This window comes from Salvelinus fontinalis, chromosome 14, assembly GCF_029448725.1.
Source record: "Salvelinus fontinalis isolate EN_2023a chromosome 14, ASM2944872v1, whole genome shotgun sequence".
In the NCBI taxonomy this organism is placed as follows: Eukaryota; Metazoa; Chordata; class Actinopteri; order Salmoniformes; family Salmonidae; genus Salvelinus; species Salvelinus fontinalis.
Window position 1 is genome coordinate 15,617,846 of NC_074678.1, and position 22,859 is coordinate 15,640,704.

The 22,859-nt window shown below is 46.3% G+C and overlaps 1 protein-coding gene across 2 annotated transcripts in view; it reads right to left on the minus strand.

The window, feature by feature from the left end:
• gmds (GDP-mannose 4,6-dehydratase) overlaps positions 1-22,859 on the minus strand; it is a 257,578-nt gene that overhangs the window by 136,539 nt on the left and 98,180 nt on the right. For both annotated transcript variants that reach the window (XM_055944036.1, XM_055944037.1), the window contains one exon: positions 5,764-5,891. In XM_055944036.1, coding sequence (XP_055800011.1) covers positions 5,764-5,891 — 128 coding nt within the window. The remainder of the gene's footprint in view (positions 1-5,763; positions 5,892-22,859) is intronic.

Sequence of the window (22,859 nt, forward strand, 5' to 3'; positions counted from 1 at the left end):
CAAAGAACAAAACAAAGGAGGAGTTTCATTTTGTTAACTCATGTGTCAGACATGTAATGACTGAGCTGCTAAAACATGTCTTATCTGATTAGGTGTTATTGTGAGTGAGTGTTTCGGTCAGTTAGGGGGTAGTTGAGGATTGGAGGTGGGGGGACTCAGTGTGTGATTTGGTCAGTTAGGGGGTAGTTGAGGATTGGAGGTGGGGGGACTCAGTGTGTGATTTGGTCAGTTAGGGGGTAGTTGAGGATTGGAGGTGGGGGGACTCAGTGTGTGATTTGGTCAGTTAGGGGGTAGTTGAGGATTGGAGGTGGGGGGACTCAGTGTGTGATTTGGTCAGTTAGGGGGTAGTTGAGGATTGGAGGTGGGGGGACAGTGTGTGATTTGGTCAGTTAGGGGGTAGTTGAGGATTGGAGGTGGGGGGACTCAGTGTGTGATTTGGTCAGTTAGGGGGTAGTTGAGGATTGGAGGTGGGGGGACTCAGTGTGTGATTTGGTCAGTTAGGGGGTAGTTGAGGATTGGAGGTGGGGGGACTCAGTGTGTGATTTGGTCAGTTAGGGGGTAGTTGAGGATTGGAGGTGGGGGGACTCAGTGTGTGATTTGGTCAGTTAGGGGGTAGTTGAGGATTGGAGGTGGGGGGACTCAGTGTGTGATTTGGTCAGTTAGGGGGTAGTTGAGGATTGGAGGTGGGGATTCAATGTGTATTTGTATTGCCCTGAGCCACAGGGGCAGACCCTGCTTTATTGAGCTGCTGCTAAGGCCACAGGTTAAAGGGATACTTAAGGATTTTGGCAATGAGACCATTTCTCTACTTCTCCAGAGTTAGATACCCTTTTCAGGGTTCTGCATCCAGTATGAAGGAAGTTAAAGGTAGTTCCGCAAGCCAATGCTAACTAGCGTTGGCACTGGAAGTCTATAGCACAGGTTTTTTTAACTAACCCAAGACAGACCTTGTAGCCTGTCGTTTCCAAGGGGAGCAAATTACTCCTACTGGGCAGAACAAGAAGGAGGTGGGAAGCCAAGCTCGAGATAGCGAGAGCCTATTGGCGAGTTCTAGCATGTATTTGCATATTTCCATTAGGGAACGCCTACTCTGTGAAGTGCATATGTGCAATAACTAATTTTGCCCATGCACTCCTAAACACAATTTTTTAAAACTATGACAAAGGGTAAAGTCTACAAAACGTAGCCCACTCTGTTCGTAAGAGATTATAGCTTTGGAAACAGAAAACTTTACTGAGATCAAATGTCGACAAAAATCCATATCGCGGCCACTGGGTTTCCTCTCATCACCATATTTGGTAGTGAGTGGAAACGCCAAGCGCATACTTCACATTTATACATCCGGTGAAATATCTGGCTCATTGTTTTATCTGTGTCTATGGTATCTGCAAGCATGCTAGAAGATACCATAGACTTCCAGTCATTGTGCTAACACTAGTTAAAAATTATGCTAGCGCAAGTTAGCAACTTCCTTCAAACTGCTCACAGAGACATAAATGGTCTCCAGGAGATCATCTGACTCTGGGGAAGTAGATAAAAGGCCTCATTGACAAAATCCTGAAGTTTCCCTTTAAGTTTGACTTGCATTGACACCCCTGACTAGCACGCACGCACACCTGCTTATTTACCCTGCTTGTGTGGGATGCCAAGACAACATGAGCACTGAGAGAAACTCCTAAAAAGCTACCCTCTTTCAACTGACCCCATCTTTAACACACACACACACACCTTAGAGATTAAATGATATCATGCATGCTGGTATGATTAGCCTATGCCAGGGCATAGAGGGGAGTGAGTGGTGGATATGGATGCTAGGTCTGGTGCAGAGGCCCATGGGATGAAACCTCACCCCCCCCCACCAGTTCCCCCATCCCTTCTTTACCAGTCCAGCTGTGTTTATAAAAGTGTTACAGTCAAAGTGAAGGTATTTACTGAGCCCCCCAAATCACCACAGAATGCTTTACACACTGCCTCACACATGCTTACAGACATACATAGGCAAGTGCACACACACACACACCAAAATACTGTCTCTATAGCATGGAAAATGGGGTACTGAGCAAGAGCTGCAGTTCCCTCCTATCCCACCATGGGGCTCCACTGAGAATATATAGTAGGGTCTGTGGTTGGCATGATGCCCGCTGGAACAGAACAGGAGTTGCTGTACCCTACCCTGTCTACTCTGCTGGCTACGCCCCCACTGTCACCTGGCTGCCAAAAATGTGTGATGAATGGCCGGCTGCCCTCATTAATCATCTGTGATTGGGCCTGATCGGCTAATTAGCCTCATCTGTAACCATTACTGCATAGAGGCAGCTGCTCAGGGAATTAAAAGACAGAGGTGAAAAATGACAGGCTGTCCTGTATCCTCCATGACGCCTGCATGCCACACACAGTACTGCCTCAAACTCTACTGCCACACACATTACTGCCACACCATGCGCCGCAAGACCCACTGCAACACGTAAGTAAATATCAAAAGGCCCAATTTAACAAACAGAGCGTGAAAAAAAAAGAATGAGGTGTTGTAACTGTTGTTGTTTTTTCTCCATATTGGTGGCAGGAGGGAGTTTTCAGGGAGGGGCGGGGGCAAGATAGAGGCTAGGCTACACTCATCTCGCAACAGTTCCAAACTAGCCTGATCCCAGAGCTGTTTGTGCGGTATAGCCAACTCCTATGGTCGTTTGGCATTACAGTGACTGTAGGAGTTGGCACGACAGCACAAACAGGTCAGGGAACATGCTAGTTTAACCCCTCTAGCCCACAACAGCAGCAGTAGTATCGCCTCAGAGTCAAGGAGGGAAACCACTGGGGACTGGGTGCTGGCCAAATAAGGGCACTAGGATAGGGAAGCAGAGACTGAACCAGGACAACACAAACATCAAAACAGCTGGACAACAAGGTGTGCTGTACCCTGTATAAGCCATACCCCCAGGCTAACTCAGAGAGACACAGCCCATGCCAAAGAGAGGAGGAAAGATACAGGGCAGAGTAAAGATGACTGACACCAACATCCTCTTCTCCTGCTCTCAGACCAGATCAATATGTGTGTGGGAATGTGATTTGGTGTGTGAGTGTAAGTTTTAGTTTCCTGTGCCCCCTGTGTGGGTACCTGTACGTTTAGAAGAACCAATAAAATGAAGTAATCAAACATATATTTCATTTCGCAGACCTGTTCTAACGATTCCGTATTCTGATTCTAAACCTGATTAAAAGTGAAGGCAGGTTACGATAAGCTCAATGATTTTATTCACTGTTTCAACAAGAAAGGAGTCGGCCACACAAAAGACCAGTCATAGACCCATCCCTTAAACGCTCCATTCAGGCAGGCAGGCAGGCAGGGTCTGTCTGTCTGTCTGTCTGTCTGTCTGTGTGAGAGAGAGAGAGAGACTAGATATGGCTGGTGAGCTAACACCCGACCACGGGGCTTCAGATGCTGTTAGTGCAGACACACTGCACACCCCTTCTGCCACCACAAATTCATCCACACACTATTAGAGGCAATTTCCCTGCTCCTCCTGGTTGGAGAGATTGAGGGACGGGAGGAGGGAGAGAGAGAGAGAGAGAGATTGAGGGACGAGAGAGAGAGAGATTGAGGGACGAGAGAGAGAGAGAGAGAGAGAGAGAGAGAGAGAGAGATTGAGGGACGAGAGAGAGAGAGAGAGAGAGAGAGAGAGAGAGAGAGAGAGAGAGAGAGAGAGAGAGAGAGAGAGAGAGAGAGAGAGAGAGAGAGAGAGAGAGAGAGAGAGAGAGAGAGAGAGAGAGAGAGAGAGAGGAGAGACGCCCACAGTGGAGAACACATGGCTTTGTTTAAACTTTGCCTGTTGTTCGACTTCGCCATGGTAATGTACTGCTGACACCAGGGACAAAAGACATCACTATGTCCCTTTAATGTGTGTTCTTAGTGACTCTGAGAAACAGAGAGAGTGAAAGAGAGAAATGAGGGAGAGAGAGAGATTTGAAGGAAAGGGGAGAGAGAGAGAGAGAGAAAGAGAGAGAGAGGTGAAGGACAGGAGAGAGAGAGCGAGAGAGAGAGTGAGAGAGAGGTGAAGGACAGGAGAGAGAGAGCGAGAGAGAGAGTGAGAGAGAGAGAGGGAGTTGTGAAAGAGAGAGGTGTATATGGTGTGAGTGTGCATGTTATTTAGCAGGGTGGAGTATAACTTTCAGCAGGGAATACATATTGTATAAAGTCCTACAAACACTCGTCTGTTCTCCCCCATCCCCCTCTCCTCCCAATATCCTCCCCTCTCCACCACAGTTTTCCTCAGTCCCTCGGCCGGCTTCTGTTCTGTTTGACTTCCCAAAAATCCGGCTTTCCAACACAGGAGCGGCATGGCGTAGAGGTGAGTGATTCACCAGACCTGGAATGCTGACGTTCCCACAGGAAACCTGGAGTGTCTCAAACCAGGGTGTCCCGGACAGGAGCCGGGTAGACACACACAAACACGCGCACACACAGATATACAATGAGTAGTTTCACCGTATACATGCAAATACTATTCAATCAGAACCAGTCACTGGGTTTCCAGGATAGCTCATATTTAAATAAAGTAAATGAATGTAAAATAAACGTTTCTATGTTTTTATCATAGAGATCATATTAAATTACTTGATGGGCTATGTCATAGAACCTCAAAGTTCCAGAATGGGGTGAAAATGGCAGCCATATTGGTCAGGGAAAAATCCAAACCAGTCTAATTAGAATGAATGGCAGTAGAGTCAGAGAGTCCATGTTACACTAAACCTCAAGAATGCCCGGCTGTCGCATCTTCAGTCAGCTGTTTGTTCCACACCAATAAATATCAAAATTATGTAGTTTTCTTTTTATGATTATGACTGTTATTCTATTTTCATGACAGTCTTCATCCATAACCGTTGGTTACAGTTCTATGGTAAATGTGAACAAAGAGGTCAGAAAGGAACCAAAGAACAGTTGTGGTGGCTCTCCTTTCTCTGTCGTTTACATGGGATATGACTGATCTTGGGATATGACTGATCTATGGAGGGACTATGATCCTCTTGTGAACATTGGATGACTGACGCATCGACTGACGCCACAAAAGCAATTTGGGCCCCACCCTGCTCTGACGCAGTGACCCACAGAGAAGTTCCAGTTAAAACACCCCCCCCCCACCCCCCCTCTAGTCCTCATCAGTGTCACCCCCCACCACCGCCCCACCATGAGGAGTCTTGCTGTCAGACATGGCAACACGCCAAGCTTTGCATCTTCATAAAGAAAGAGACAAACACTTAACTATCACACACTAACGGGCTGCACTAACCTATCGCTAACACTCACGGACAGTTATGCTCGTGGACATGGTTCCCGCCTACTGTTCCTTTCATCTCTCCAGTCCCCTCTCCCTGCTGGCACCATTATGTTAACACAAACACTGTATTTCTGTCATCATTCACAGCACCAGGCAGACATTCCCTCAATATTTCTACATCTACCCTATTCTCTACAGAGTGCACTACTTTTGGCCTGAGCCCGGTGCCATTTGAGGAGCAATGATGCTCTGTTTCAGGGGGTTTTTGGGACATGGGTGAGTGGTGGGAAAGTGGAGTGCTGTCTGTGGCCTCACAGCAAGCAGCCCTCTCCCTCCTCTCATTCCTTTCCTCTCTCTGTTTTCTATTTTGGCAGGCTATCACAAGAGGCTTCATGCAGATCACATATTTCGGCCTCAAATGATCTTGGAAAACATTACACCCATAATGCTGTGTGTTTGTGTGTCTGTGTAGGAGTGTCTCCACCAGTCTTACCTCTACATAGTCCTTGGCGTGGCCCCAGTCTCTCTTGGAGTCCAGGTTACCCAGACTAAAGCTCTCCAGCTGGCCCAGGTGAATCTTCGCCACAGAACGACTGATCTTACGCGTCACGAAGTTCGCTCCTGGGAGGGAGGGAGGGGGAGAGAGAGAGGCAAAAACAGAAAGAGGAGAGAATATTAGCGAGGTCATGGCCTGACAATCGAAACACAACCGTTTGCAACACACCGCCACACAGCGACCGTCTGCCTCCTCGTCGCTGCTTTGGCCCTGGGTCCACTAGAACTGGGTTCAAATACCCAAAGCAAAATCAAATACATTTTATTAGTCACATGCTCCGAATATAACAGTTGTAGACCTTACCGTGAAATGCTTACTTACAAGCCCTTAACCAACAATGCAGTTCAAGAAAGAGTTTAGAAAATATTGACTAAATAAAGTTTTAAAAAGTATAAAATTTAACACAACAAAATAACAATAACAAGGCTATATACAGGGGTTTGTGGTACCGAGTCAATGTGCGGGGGTACAGGTTATTTCAAGGTTAATCTTTCAAACACTTTGATCATTTGCTCCAGTCCGCGTGGAGTGTCAAGTGGGTGAGGTTTGCAGTTTTGGGACTAGTCTATTGGCCCATTGCAACAGGCAAGCTCAGTCAAGCACATATACAGTTTTTTAAATAGTATTTGAACCCAGGTCTAGGTCCACCACAACACACACTAACACACTAACACACACACACTAACACACTAACACACACACACTAACACACACTAACACACTAACACACACTAACACACACACTAACACACACACACACACTAACACACTAACACACACACACACACACACACGCACTAACACACTAACACACACTAACACACACACACTAACACACACACACTAACACACTAACACACTAACACACTAACACACACTAACACACACTAACACACTAACACACTAACACACTAACACACTAACACACTAACACACACTAACACACACTAACACACACTAACACACACTAACACACACTAACACACACTAACACACACTAACACACTAACACACTAACACACACACACACACACACACACACACACACACACACTAACACACACACTAACACACACACACTAACACACACACACTAACACACACACCCAAACACACACACAAACAAACACAGACACAAACAAACACAGACACTAACACACACACACTAACACACACACACTAACACACACACACTAACACACACACACTAACACACACACACTAACACACACACTAACACACACACTAACACACACACACACGCACTAACACTAACACAGACACGCACTAACACTAACACACACACAGGCACGAACACACACTAACACGCACACACACACTAACACGCACACACACACTAACACGCACACACACACTAACACACACACACTAACACACACACACTAACACACACACTAACACACACACTAACACACACACACACACACACACACACACACACACACGCACACACACGCACACACACGCACTAACACACACACTAACACACGCACTAACACACGCACACACACGCACTAACACACACATGCACTAACACACACACAGGCACGAACACACACACACACACTAACACACACACACACACACACTCGCACTAACACACACACACACACACACTCGCACTAACACACACACACACTCGCACTAACACACACACACACACACTCGCACTGACACACACACTCGCACTGACACACACACACACGCACTAACACACACACACACGCACTAACACACACACGCACTAACACACACACACACGCACTAACACACACACACGCACTAACACACACGCACTCGCACTAACACACACGCACTCGCACTAACACACACACGCACTAACACACACACGCACTAACACACACGCACTAACACACACGCACTCACACACACACGCACTAACACACACACACACGCACTAACACACACACACGCACTAACACACTCGCACTAACACACACACACACTCGCACTAACACACACACGCACTAACACACACACAAACACACACGCACAAACACACACGCACAAACACACACGCACAAACACACACGCACAAACACACACGCACAAACACACACGCACAAACACACACGCACTAACACACACACACACTAACACACACACACTAACACACACACACGCACTAACACACACACACGCACTAACACACACACACGCACTAACACACACACACGCACTAACACACACACACGCACTAACACACACACACGCACTAACACACACACACACGCACTAACACACACACACACGCACTAACACACACACACACGCACTAACACACACACACACACGCACTAACACACACACACACACGCACTAACACACACACACACACTAACACACACAGACTAACACACGCACTAACACACCCACACACACTAACACACCCACACACACTAACACACCCACACGCACTAACACACCCACACGCACTAACACACCCACACGCACTAACACACACACACGCACTAACACACACACACGCACTAACACACACACACGCACTAACACACACACACACGCACTAACACACACACACACGCACTAACACACACAAACACGCACTAACACACACACACACGCACTAACACACACACACACACTAACACACACAGACTAACACACGCACTAACACACCCACACACACTAACACACCCACACGCACTAACACACACACACGCACTAACACACACACACACGTGCACTAACACACACGCACTAACACACACACACGCACTAACACACACACACACACACGCACTAACACACGCACTAACACACACACACGCACTAACACACACACACACGCACTAACACACACACACGCACTAACACACACACGCACTAACACACGCACACACACACACGCACACACACACACGCACTAACACACACACACGCACTAACACACACACACTTGCACTAACACACACACACTTGCACTAACACACACACACGCACTAACACACACACACGCACTAACACACACACACTTGCACTAACACACACACACTTGCACTAACACACACACACACGCACTAACACACACGCACTAACACACACGCACTAACACACACACACGCACTAACACACACACACTAACACACACACACACACACACTAACACACACACACGCACAAACACACACGCACAAACACACACGCACAAACACACACACGCACTAACACACACACACTAACACACACACACGCACTAACACACACACACGCATTAACACACACACACACGCACTAACACACACACACACGCACTAACACACACACACGCACTAACACACGCACTAACACACACACACGCACTAACACACACACACGCACTAACACACACACACACGTGCACTAACACATACACACACGTGCACTAACACACACGCACTAACACACACACACGCACTAACACACACACACACGCACTAACACACGCACTAACACACGCACTAACACACACACACGCACTAACACACACACACACGCACTAACACACGCACACGCACTAACACACGCACACGCACTAACACGCGCACACACACACACGCACTAACACACACACACGCACTAACACACACACACGCACTAACACACACACACGCACTAACACACACACACGCACTAACACGCACTAACACACACACACGCACTAACACACACACACGCACTAACACACGCACTATCACACACACACGCACTAACACACACGCACTAACACACACACACACACACACACACACACACACGCACACACACGCACTAACACACACGCACTAACACACACGCACTAACACACACGCACTAACACACACGCACTAACACACACGCACGCACTAACACACACGCACGCACTAACACACACGCACGCACTAACACACACGCACGCACTAACACACACGCACGCACTAACACACGCACACGCACTAACACACACACACGCACTAACACACACACACGCACTAACACACACACACGCACTAACACACACACGCACACACACACACACACACACACACACACACACACACACACACACACACACACACACACACACACACGCACACACACACACACGCACTAACACACACGCACACACACACACACGCACACACACACACACGCACTAACACACACGCACTAACACACACGCACTAACACACACGCACTAACACACACGCACTAACACACACGCACACGCACCTACACACACGCACCTACACACACACACGCACTAACACACACGCACGCACTAACACACACGCACTAACACACACACACACACACACACACACACACACACAGGCACTAGCACACACGCACTAGCACACACGCACTAGCACACACGCACTAACACACACGCACTAACACACACGCACTAACACACACGCACACGCACCTACACACACACACGCACTAACACACACGCACGCACTAACACACACGCACGCACTAACACACACGCACTAACACACACACTAACACACACACACACAGGCACTAACACACACGCACGCACTAACACACACGCACTAACACACACACTAACACACACACACACAGGCACTAACACACACGCACTAACACACACGCACTAACACACACGCACTAACACATACGCAGACACACACACACGCACTAACACACGCAGACACACACACACACAAACACAGATGGAGAGGACCACCCCGACTCTGCTAGCGGAGAGTGTCCAGTCCAAGAGTACCGCAGAGTGGTTTAGTCTGCCAGACCGCGGGCCTGACTGTCTGCCTGGTGTTGCTGCTGCTCTCTTGGACCAGACACACGTGGAGATTGTATCTGCTGCAAAACAAATGATCTTCTAATTGCTTTCTCTGTGCGGTGTGTGCTCTCTCTCTGTGTGTGTATGTGTGTGTGTGTGTGTGTGTGTGTGTGTGTGTGTGTGTGTGTGTGTGTGTGTGTGTGTGTGTGTGTGTGTGTGTGAGATATGAAGGGAGGGTTTTGGGTGTTTGGCTGAACATTGCAGCCTCTAACTATGGTGAAACTACCTGCACACATTTATCCAAGGAAAACACTGAATGATATAGAGTGATAGCAACACTGAATATTATAATGTCATGTCTAATAATGTGACGGTCTTTAAATAAAGGGTTATGGCAGCCTAGACAGTAAACGTTATATTAGCTGTCTTGTTGAATTTAGTAATAATAAGGATACCCAACACAAAAGCTTTATGAAACTATGAAAACACAAAAATAATATGTAAGCAACTATGAAAATGTAAATAACAATGAAAACTTCAAAATTATGTTCAGAAAAATGTTGACATCTGTAAATATGTCGTAACATGTCTAAACATCTGTTTGTTTATACATTCTAGACATTGTCCTCTCATATTTAGAGTAGGCCTGCATAAATCAGCAAACCCTCAGAGATAGATGAACATCAGAATGGGAAGACATCGACTATTCTAGGATCAAGAAATAGAAGATTCAAACAAATTATTTGCAATTCTGTTACTTTAGGCTACATTTGTGAGACAGAAAAATCAGAGTTGTTTTTATACTAGCTACTTTTACACTGAGACATGGCTGTTTAATGTCCGTCTTACTGTTGGTGATTATTGATTTAGGTTACAAGAAAGCTGATTTACGAGGGGTGAAAAAAACATCTGGTTGAGCTACACCAGTTTGGGCTTACACAACACAGTACTCCATCGCCTATCTGTTCTCATTCATAGACACCCAGATGTGGAGTTCTAGGCCACTTGGAACTATAAAGTTAAGTCGCATGTTGCTGTGTATTAGGGACTCCAAACCATAATTATCTAGTGGCGTGTCTCTTTACTGTGTCTCTGTTGCCATGACAAGGAGCAGGCGGGAGGAGTTAGCCACAGCACAATCCCATGAACCCAATCACACACACAAACACACACCAAATTTGTAGTAATTATTTCATTATAAAAGCAACAGCTTTAGAGGTTGAGGGAAACCAGATGGTAGACTAGAAAGTTACACTAGACAGACTTATTTTGAGGACTAAAGCGTGTTTTGTGTTGTTGTGGGGCCGGGGGTTGTGTACTTATGGCCATGTCACCACTGCATTGTTTTACAGTATTTGATGTAAAACTCTGCTGTATATTATAGAACTAAACTGATGCTAAATCACAATAACAAAACTGCATTTTCAAATTTGATCAGTTTTAAGGGTGAAATACAAGCTATCAAAGGTTGTCATCAAAGCTTTCCATTATTCACGACAAGACGGAACCATCAAAATTGTGAATAATTATCTTTGACATCTTCACTTGAAAATAGCTTGTGGTCATGAAGCAAAGCTAGATGTTAGAAACCCCCTTGTGTCAGAGTGATCCTGTCTCAACCCACGCAGTAACATCTCTGCCCTGGGTGCTTTCTATGGTGCTTTCTATGCTTTCTCTAGCTACCAGGTCATTTACACTGGGAAGTAGAATCTCAGCTTTATTAGCGTTTTAACTTGTTATAAGAAAAAGTGTGTATGTGTTACAAACCAGGTCACCAGCAAAATAAGCTTATCAAGCCATTATCATCATGCTGATGTCATTGGCACACACACACACACACTCACACACACTGACACACACACACTTCCCATACTTAAAGTGTGACAAACCCCACAGACTGGGCCTGGACAATGTAACTAGAACCCTGACTGATAACTGTGGTGGTAGCAGTGTAACTAGAACCCTGACTGTTAACTGTGGTGGTAGCAGTGTAACTAGAACCCTGACTGATAACTGTGGTGGTAGCAGTGTAACTAGAACCCTGACTGATAACTGTGGTGGTAGCAGTGTAACTAGAACCCTGACTGTTAACTGTGGTGGTAGCAGTGTAACTAGAACCCTGACTGTTAACTGTGGTGGTAGCAGTGTAACTAGAACCCTGACTGTTAACTGTGGTGGTAGCAGTGTAACTAGAACCCTGACTGATAACTGTAGTGGTAGCAGTGTAACTAGAACCCTGACTGATAACTGTGGTGGTAGCAGTGTAACTAGAACCCTGACTGATAACTGTGGTGGTAGCAGTGTAACTAGAACCCTGACTGATAACTGTGGTGGTAGCAGTGTAACTAGAACCCTGACTGATAACTGTGGTGGTAGCAGTGTAACTAGAACCCTGACTGTTAACTGTGGTGGTAGCAGTGTAACTAGAACCCTGAGTGATAACTGTGGTGGTAGCAGTGTAACTAGAACCCTGACTGATAACTGTGGTGGTAGCAGTGTAACTAGAACCCTGACTGATAACTGTGGTGGTAGCAGTGTAACTAGAACCCTGACTGTTAACTGTGGTGGTAGCAGTGTAACTAGAACCCTGACTGTTAACTGTGGTGGTAGCAGTGTAACTAGAACCCTGAGTGATAACTGTGGTGGTAGCAGTGTAACTAGAACCCTGACTGATAACTGTGGTGGTAGCTATGTACACTATAGGATGGCGAGGCTCCCACCTGAACTGTAATCTATCCAATCCAAACTCCTGTTGAGCAGGTTAAACTCAGGTTATCACAACTCTCCAGCCTGAAGGTGTAGGCCTTAAGGAAACACAGGGAGGGATACCTAAACCCCTAGCCCAATCCATGAATAAACTAAACCTCATTTCCCCAAGCAGGCAGGGCTAGGGCAGGCACACAAAACCACACACACACTGGGGCAAGCAGGCTGGCACACCTGTACTCCTTTGGCCAGTAAAGCTCACACCTCTATTTGGAGTGGTCAGTGGGTCTCCTCCCTCCCTAGGTCGAACTGGGGAATTGGAGCGCTGCACTGCTCCAAACACACGATGCTCTGACCCTAATGACCTGCTGAGTAAGACAAAGTCTGCTCTGTTACTGACCCTAATGACCTGCTGAGTAAGACAAAGTCTGCTCTGTTACTGACCCTAATGACCTGCTGAGTAAGACAAAGTCTGCTCTGTTACTGACCCTAATGACCTGCTGAGTAAGACAAAGTCTGCTCTGTTACTGACCCTAATGACCTGCTGAGTAAGACAAAGTCTGCTCTGTTACTGACCCTAATGACCTGCTGAGTAAGACAAAGTCTGCTCTGTTACTGGCCCTAATGACCTGCTGAGTAAGACAAAGTCTGCTCTGTTACTGGCCCTAATGACCTGCTGAGTAAGACAAAGTCTGCTCTGTTACTGACCCTGATTACCTGCTAAGTAAGACAAAGTCTGCTCTGTTACTGACCCTAATGACCTGCTGAGTAAGACAAAGTCTGCTCTGTTACTGGCCCTAATGACCTGCTGAGTAAGACAAAGTCTGCTCTGTTACTGACCCTGATTACCTGCTAAGTAAGACAAAGTCTGCTCTGTTACTGGCCCTAATGACCTGCTGAGTAAGACAAAGTCTGCTCTGTTACTGGCCCTAATGACCTGCTGAGTAAGACAAAGTCTGCTCTGTTACTGGCCCTAATGACCTGCTGAGTAAGACAAAGTCTGCTCTGTTACTGACCCTAATGACCTGCTGCGTAAGACAAAGTCTCCTCTGTTACTGACCCTGATTACCTGCTAAGTAAGACAAAGTCTCCTCTGTTACTGACCCTAATGACCTGCTGAGTAAGACAAAGTCTGCTCTGTTACTGACCCTAATTACCTGCTAAGTAAGACAAAGTCTGCTCTGTTACTGGCCCTAATGACCTGCTAAGTAAGACAAAGTCTGCTCTGTTACTGACCCTAATGACCTGCTGAGTAAGACAAAGTCCCCTCTGTTACTGACCCTAATGACCTGCTAAGTAAGACAAAGTCTGCTCTGTTACTGGCCCTAATGTTCATGTGCGTTCCTTTACTGGGAGCAGCATCACAGGACGGCCGGGTTGGTGTGTGTGTGTGCGTGTGCATGGGGCGGCGGTGGCCGTTTAACCTCGCCCTGCAGGCCCGCGGAAAGTCCAATAAAACCATGAGCCGTGAAAACCGAGCAGACAGCAAAACCCATGCCAGTATCTCTCACACACACTCTTTCTCTCTTCCTTAAATCCTGTCCTTTTTTTCCCCTTCCCATTTCATTTTGTTTCCTTGGCGAGAGAAGGGACAGGAAAAACCTAAGACACGGGCTACATTGTCACAGCTGGGACTGGGGATTGGAGGTATGGTGGGATTGGGAAGTCCTGTGGGGGTGGTTGGGTTAGTCCTGTGGGGGTGGTTGGGTTAGTCCTGGGGGGGTGGTTGGGTTAGTCTTGGGGGGGGGGGGGGGGGGGGGGGGGGGTTAGTCCTGGGGGGGGGGGTTGGGTTAGTCCCGGGGTGGGGTGGTTGGGTTAGTCCCGGGGTGGGGTGGTTGGGTTAGTCCCGGGGTGGGGTGGTTGGGTTAGTCCCGGGGTGGGGTGGTTGGGTTAGTCCTGGGGGGGTGGTTGGGTTAGTCCTGGGGGGGTGGTTGGGTTAGTCCTGGGTGGGGTGGTTGGGTTAGTCCCGGGGGGGGGGGGGGGGTGGTGGTTGGGTTAGTCCCGGGGTGGGGGGTGGTTGGGTTAGTCCCGGGGTGGGGGGTGGTTGGGTTAGTCCTGGGGGGGTGGTTGGGTTAGTCCTGGGGGGGTGGTTGGGTTAGTCCTGGGGGTTGGTTGGGTTAGTCCTGGGTGGGGTGGTTGGGTTAGTCCTGGGTGGGGTGGTTGGGTTAGTCCTGGGTGGGGTGGTTGGGTTAGTCCTGGGTGGGGTGGTTGGATTAGTCGTGGGTGGGGTGGTTGGGTTAGTCGTGGGTGGGGTGGTTGGGTTAGTCGTGGGGGTGTGGTTGCGTTAGTCCGGGGGGGGGGGGGGGTAGTCCTGGGGGGGTTGGGATAGTCCTGGGGGGGTGGTTGGGTTAGCCCTGGGTGGGGTGGTTGGGTTAGTTCTGGGGGGGTGGTTAAGTTAGTCCTGGGGGGTGGTTAAGTTAGTCCTGGGGGGGGTTGGGTTAGTTCTGTGGGGGGTGGTTGAGTTAGTCCTGGGGGGTCTAGAGTGAGAGGATCCGGCTGGTAGGGAGACTAGTCTTCTTGAGTTGGCACTGTAGATATATTCAGGCTCTCTGAGCTGCAGTACCTCTATCATAATAACTCTGAGCCATAATGCTGAGGGATGATGAGTTATGAAGTCTGCCTTCAAACTCCGTGACGGACCAGCCTTACAGACATACAGAGCTCAAAATGGCTCTGACTTACACACACGGTACTATACAGTAATGTGGGAGCTTTTCTCTCCGTGTGTGTGTGCCTGCCCTGTGTGTGTGTGTGTGTGTGTGTGCCTGCCCTGTGTGTGTGTGTGTGTGTGTGTGTGTGTGTGTGTGTGTGTGTGTGTGTGTGTGTGTGTGTGTGTGTGTGTGTGTGTGTGTGTCTAAGCAGTTTCTTTGTCGGTAAGCTTACTCTTACAAACACTGGTCATTGCAAAGCTCACAAAATCTAATTCATTCCAGGTATGTGACATGGCTGCTACCTGTCCTTAAACCTGGGGGATGGGGCGGCAGGTAGCCTAGTGGTTAGAGCGTTGGACTAGCAACCTAAAGGAATCCCCAAGCTGACAAGGAAAAATTTGTCGTTCTGCCACTGAACAAAGCAGTTAACCCACTGTTCCTAGGCCGTCATTGAAAATAAGAATTTGTTCTTAACTGACTTGCCTAGTTAAATAAAGGTAAAATAAAGTTTAAAAAAAACCCTGTTTGAAATAACCTTGTCTGTAAATTTGTTTTAAAAGGCATTAATACTGACAAAAAAAACATGTAAAAGTAACCGCTGCTTTCGAGTTTCAATTGAATGCTGCTGAGTTGCATGGAAACGTCTGAGTTTCATTAAGTGATACCCATCCCGGATCCGGGAGCATCCTCATCAAAAAAGCTGACTAGCATAGCCTAGCCTAACGGGACAGGGATATCATATAATATAATTTTCATGAAATCACAAGTCCAATACAGCAAATGAAAGATAAACATCTTGTGAATCCAGCCATCATTTCCGATTTTTAAAATGTTTTACAGCGAAAACACAATATGTATTTATATTAGCTAACCACAATAGCCAAAGACTCAACCGCATATTTTCACCATGTTTCTACCGCATAGGTAGCTATCACAAAACGGACCAAATAGAGATATAATTAGTCACTAACCAAGAAACAACTTCATCAGATGACAGTCTTATAACATGTTATACAATACATTCATGTTTTGTTCGAAAAATGTGCATATTTGAGGTATAAATCATAGTTTTACATTGCAGCTACCATCACAAATAGCACCGAAGCAGCCAGAATAATTACAGAGAGCAACGTGAAATAAACAAATACTCTACATAAAACATTTATGAAAAATACATGGTGTACAGCAAATGAAAGATAAACATCTTGTGAATCCAGCCAATATTTCAGATTTTTTAAGTGTTTTACAGCGAAAACACAATATAGAATTATATTAGCTTACCACAATAGCCAAACACACAAATGCATTTATTCACCGCAAAAGGTAGCTATCGCAAAAACCAGAAAAATATATAAAATTAATCACTAACCTTGAACAACTTCATCAGATGACAGTCTTATAACATCAGGTTATACAATACACTTATGTTTTGTTCGAAAATGTGCATATTTAGAGCTACAAATCCTGATTATACATTGTGAATAAGTAGCATCGATTCACCAGAATCTCCAGAGATATTTTGGACACTCACCTAATCTGACCAAAGAACTCATCATAAACTTTACATAAAAATACTTGTTGTATGGCAAATTAAAGATACACTGGTTCTTAATGCAACCGCCGTGTTGGATTTTTTAAAATAACTTTACCATAACAAACAGCTGGCGTTATTGCGAGACAGCGCTCGCCAAAACGGCAGAGAATAGGAATCAACATTGTCCACAGAAATACGAAATAACATCATAAATTGTTCTTACTTTTGCTGAGCTTCCATCAGAATCTTGTACAAGGAGTCCTTGGTCCAGAATAAATTGTTGTTTGGTTTAAGAATGTCCTTTTCTTCTGTCGAATTCGCACCAACAATGCTAGCCAAGGTTTATAATGTTCCCACCCTCTCTTGACGCAAAGAATGGAAAACTCCAAAAGTCCCAATAAACGTTGAATAAACTGATAAAACTTGGTTGAAAAAACCTACTTTACGATTATATTATCACATGTATCAAATGAAATCAGAGCCGGAGATATTCGCCGTGTAAACCGAAAGCTTTTCAGAAGCTAATGTCGAGCTCCGCCTCGCGCCTTGGTAGAGAAAGGAAATTCTGGACCTGCCACTCCAAAAGCTCTTGTTCGACCTCAGATCAAGCTAGACACCCCATTCCACCTTCCACTGCCTGTTGACATCTAGTGGAAGGCGTATGAAGTGCATGCATAACGATAAATATAAGGCAATTGAATAGGCAGGGCCTGAAACAGAGCCCCATTTTCAGAATTTTCACTTCCTGTCTGGAAGTTGGCTGCCAAATGAGTTCTGTTTTACTCACAGATATAATTCAAACAGTTTTAGAAACGTGAGAGTGTTTTCTATCCAATAGTAGTAATATGCATATTGTATGATCTAGAATAGAGTACGAGGCCATTTAAATTGGGCACGATTTTTTCCAAAGTGAAAATAGCGCCCCCTTATTGACAAGTTTTTTAACAGAGGGGTTCCAGAACGCACCTGTTCTGGAATTCCTCCAGAACTGCAAATCCCATAATCCTTTACTGTCAGGGAGCAAGGGCCCAGGGGGTGAGTGGCTTAGTGAAAGATTCCATGTGAAAGCCCTCCCCCCAGCATTTCCCCCCACCCATCCCCGCACAGGTAAGGATTTGGGCCGACCCTCTATTACCCCTAACTAACCTCAGTACGACTACGTACACAGCTAATACAGGGAATAAATTATCTGGATTTTTAGGTAAATATTTATTTTCTGTAAAGAGTTCTACAGAGAGATTTCAGTGACATCTCTCTAACACTCGTTATCAATACTGAATGATGACTGGAGCAGCTGACTAATTTCCCAGTGTGGCTAAGGGTTTTGAACATTGTTTGCTTGCTTGGTCATCAGGCATGCACGTACAGTACGCACGCACGAACACACACACAGGGCCAATGAACTGTCAGAAGTCATCTGCCATCGTTGCAAAATTTAGGTCCTGATGGATCCACATAATGGAGAAAATAGTTGCATTTCATCCAAAATAAGTCAACCTCTCTTTCTCTCCACCAACACAGTGTCGATTCTCTCAGGTGTGAACAAACTCAACAGGAGGGAAGGAAGGGAGCGAACAATGAAGGGGGGAATATTGGAGACGGAGAGAGAAAGAGAGCGAGTCAGCTGCTCCCTAAATCTTCTCAGGTGCGATCCAATGAGATCGAGTGAGAGAGCAGATTTGTGGAGGTTTGGTGAGTGAGTGAGTGAGTCAGAGAGAGAGAGAGAGAGGCATGTTTCTCACATGATGGAACACACTTGACAGAACAGAGAGATTAACCAATGTGTTTGACCCAGAGACAAAACATAAACAAGAGAGCCTAAACGTTTTTCCCATTCAAAAACGTCTGATTCTTTCTGGCCAATCAGACAAGGCCAACTTAGACATCACACCCCACACACCTCATCACACCCCACACCCCATCACATCACACCTCCTCACACCTCAACTATTATCCAACACCAATCAACACAAAAAAATAACTGGGTGATGAGATGGTGGGAAAGGTGGGTGAGAGGTTTCGTAACCTCAGAGTGTCATTAGAACAGCTAAAAGCATCACCTCAGTCATCCAGATGCTTAGTCACCGTAGCCGCCCGGCAACATAAACACAGGTGTGGTGATGAGTGAAGATGCACCTGAGAGCGAGACTAGTGACATCACAGCCCCGCTGGCCCCGCCTTCGAGGTGGGATGAGAAATGAAGTCATTGGGTCAAGTGAGAAGGGAGGGTGGACGGGGAGAGGGGGAAGAGGGAGAGGAAGGAGAGAGTCTTTTCAACACCAGTCATCTGGGGTATCTCTCTCCTCTTCACCTGGCCACAGTTCACCTCATGTTTAGGCTTCCTTTTATCAGCCCTCTCTCAACAGAAAAGATGGAACGAGAGAATGAAAAATGAAACAGCTCAGTCACACTGAGTAGGGCTAAGCTACGCTCTGTGAGGATGCAGGATGGAAGAATCCACTCAACAAAACCTCTTGAATGAACACCTCCAAAAGATATCTTTTAGAAAATAAACTCTTTAATACCACCAAATATATCCCATTACATTCTACAATATGATCCTTACGTGAAATACTGACTGAAACCAGATAGATGAAAGGGAAGCAGGCTGGCCGTGTATTGCGATAGTGGCTGTATGTATGTGTTGTAGGACCACCATTGACTTCCCAAATTGAATTTTCCCCCTAACCATGGCAGTATATTATTCTGTACATCTACACAGTAGACTGGATGAGAGGAATGTACACAACACAATGATGATGATAGAGGCATAGAGACAGTTTGTGAAAGTATGCCTTATCTACTTTGAAGAACTAGTAAATTATTGTCAGAGAGCTCTGCAGCATACTTAGGCAGGCTAGCTAAATAGGATGACTAAAGACAGGCCAGTATTGATAGCACAGAGAGAACGTTGTGTGGCTGGCTGCTACTGATGGGCAAAGATGAGATGATGACTTTAAGCAATGAAAAAGTATAAAGTCATCAAATAAAAACTAAGCAATATACACAACTTCAATATTTGATTATTTCATAGTAATTTCCTATTTTTCTATTGATGTCTACCCAATGTGGACCTGACAGAGGCAATGGAATATTTTCAATTGAATGTTCACTATTTTGGGCTTTGGAATTTCCATTAAAAAGCTTGAAAATCATGCTAATCTCATTATTTGTTAATGCAATTAATGTTGAAATAAAATTGTTGAAACCGGAATCGTGATTATTTTAAAATAATTGAACCGAAACGACCTAGAATATCACTAATCGCTCACCACTATCATACAGCGAGAGTACAGTACAGCAGAGGGATGTGACCTCAATCCTGAGGTTATAACTCTGATATAACCTTTTGTACTGCAGACAGGCACATTTAAAATCAGCAGGTGTGCCGATGGCTTGATACCTGAGAGCCTATACTAGTATAAAGCCCATCAGACAAACATCAAATGAGACCTACAGAGAGATTATTGACAGATGAGGCAGTTCAGTTCTGGTTAGTGATTCTGTAGGGATCACTGTGTGAGCTACTCAGTAAAGCTGCTGTGTATCTTATTACAGGGCCAATATGGAGTCCATTTACTATGTGTGCGGCATGCTAATCCCCACGCCGTATCAGCAAGGGGGCTGTGTTTGTTATGGCTAACTGGTTAAGCTAACCATTCTAGAGCTATTACCACCTAGCCGCAGTGTGAACCGTCCAGGCTGTTAGATACGGCCTGATACATTGTTTGCTTTGGTTCATGCTGGATTAGCCCAAAGGTTATTTTCCTTTCTCAACTGTCCTGAGTTCTGATTCCAGAACCTTTATACAACAGAAAAATAAGAATCCTATGTTTATTGGTGGAACAGACGGGTGTTTAAGAGACGAGGTAAGAAAATCATGAAGATAAATTCCAGCTGGGATTAACTCATCATCCTAACTAGGATCTGACCTGGGAACAGACAAAGCTTTTTGTTCACCACAACGACAGGAAGGAACGAAGGAGGAACAGATGGAGCGAGCGAGAGAGAGCGAGAGAAAGCGAGCGAGATGCTATTTGTTAACCGTGGCAACCTCATCAGAACGACAGGAAAGAAAGAAGGATATAAGGAAACCTTGGAGACAGCGGTGAGAAAGAGAGTGCGTGGTCAGGTCATCCTTTCAGTCCAGCCCTTTCCCAGCAGCCACCACACCAGACCGGAACAGTGGTGTGACAGGTGCCCAGTTAGACAGATAAAGGCCAGAAGCAATGGGACTCAATGTTCCGGGTCATTCCGGAAAACTCCCTCAGACAGGGCCAGCCAGCCAGCCTCACACACACACACGCACACGCACACACACCCTCCGCCAGGCCACGTGTGGCACGCTGGGACAAGTGTTTCCTGTATGTGGGGGTGGAGAAGGCGGTGATGTCATACGATTCTGTAGAAATGACATCATCAGCTCCCAGCTCCATTAGTGACTAATGACCCAGAGGGAGGGGAGAGGGAGGGCAGCAGGCAGGTAATGAATGGACTTTTAATATCAAACACATCCACGCACGGACACACATACAGAAACACTGCTTTGCACCGCTCATTATAGACATTGTAAGTCTGTAATGAATGAGAATACTGTCTGACCTCTGTCTGCCTTCTCTTCTTCTCTCTCCTCTACTTTGTTATTTCACACATTTCTTCAGATCAGACTCCCCCTTTTCCTGTTGAATTCCCTGGGATTTTATGAGTTTATAAAGGAAATGTGCCGTGAGGGATCGGAGTCATGACCACTACTGCCACGCACACACGCCTGCCCATGCACACATAAATACACACACACACACACACGCCTGCCCATGCACACATAAATACACACACACACGCCTGCCCATGCACACATAAATACACACACACACGCACACCTACCCGTGCACACATACACGTACACACTATCTACCCCTCCTGAGTAGTGAAAGAGGGGGAGTCCAAAACCCGCACAGTGCGATGGCCGGGGTCGTAACAGGAACCGGGGGTTCTGGGTAAACAGAGAATGGGCCAGCCAACCAAAACGCCACCCTGGGTTGAGTAACGCAGCAGCGACACGTAAAAGTGTGTGTGTGGGGGGGGACGTTTCGCCCCACAGAGGAATCTGACGAGAGCTTTAATGGTTTATGAGCAACAACAGATATAACTCAGAGCAGGAGAGGTGAGGCCAAGATACAACATCCTGCTGGAACAATGCTGTGATAGAGAGAGAGAGAGTGAGAGAAAGAGAAACTGGGGAAAGATAACACGAGAGCTGCCCAAAAGATGGAGAAGGGGTCAGGGACAGTGTGGTTGTTGCCTAAATATGGGTAGGGGCTGATGGGGTAAGGGACAGCGTGGTTGTTGT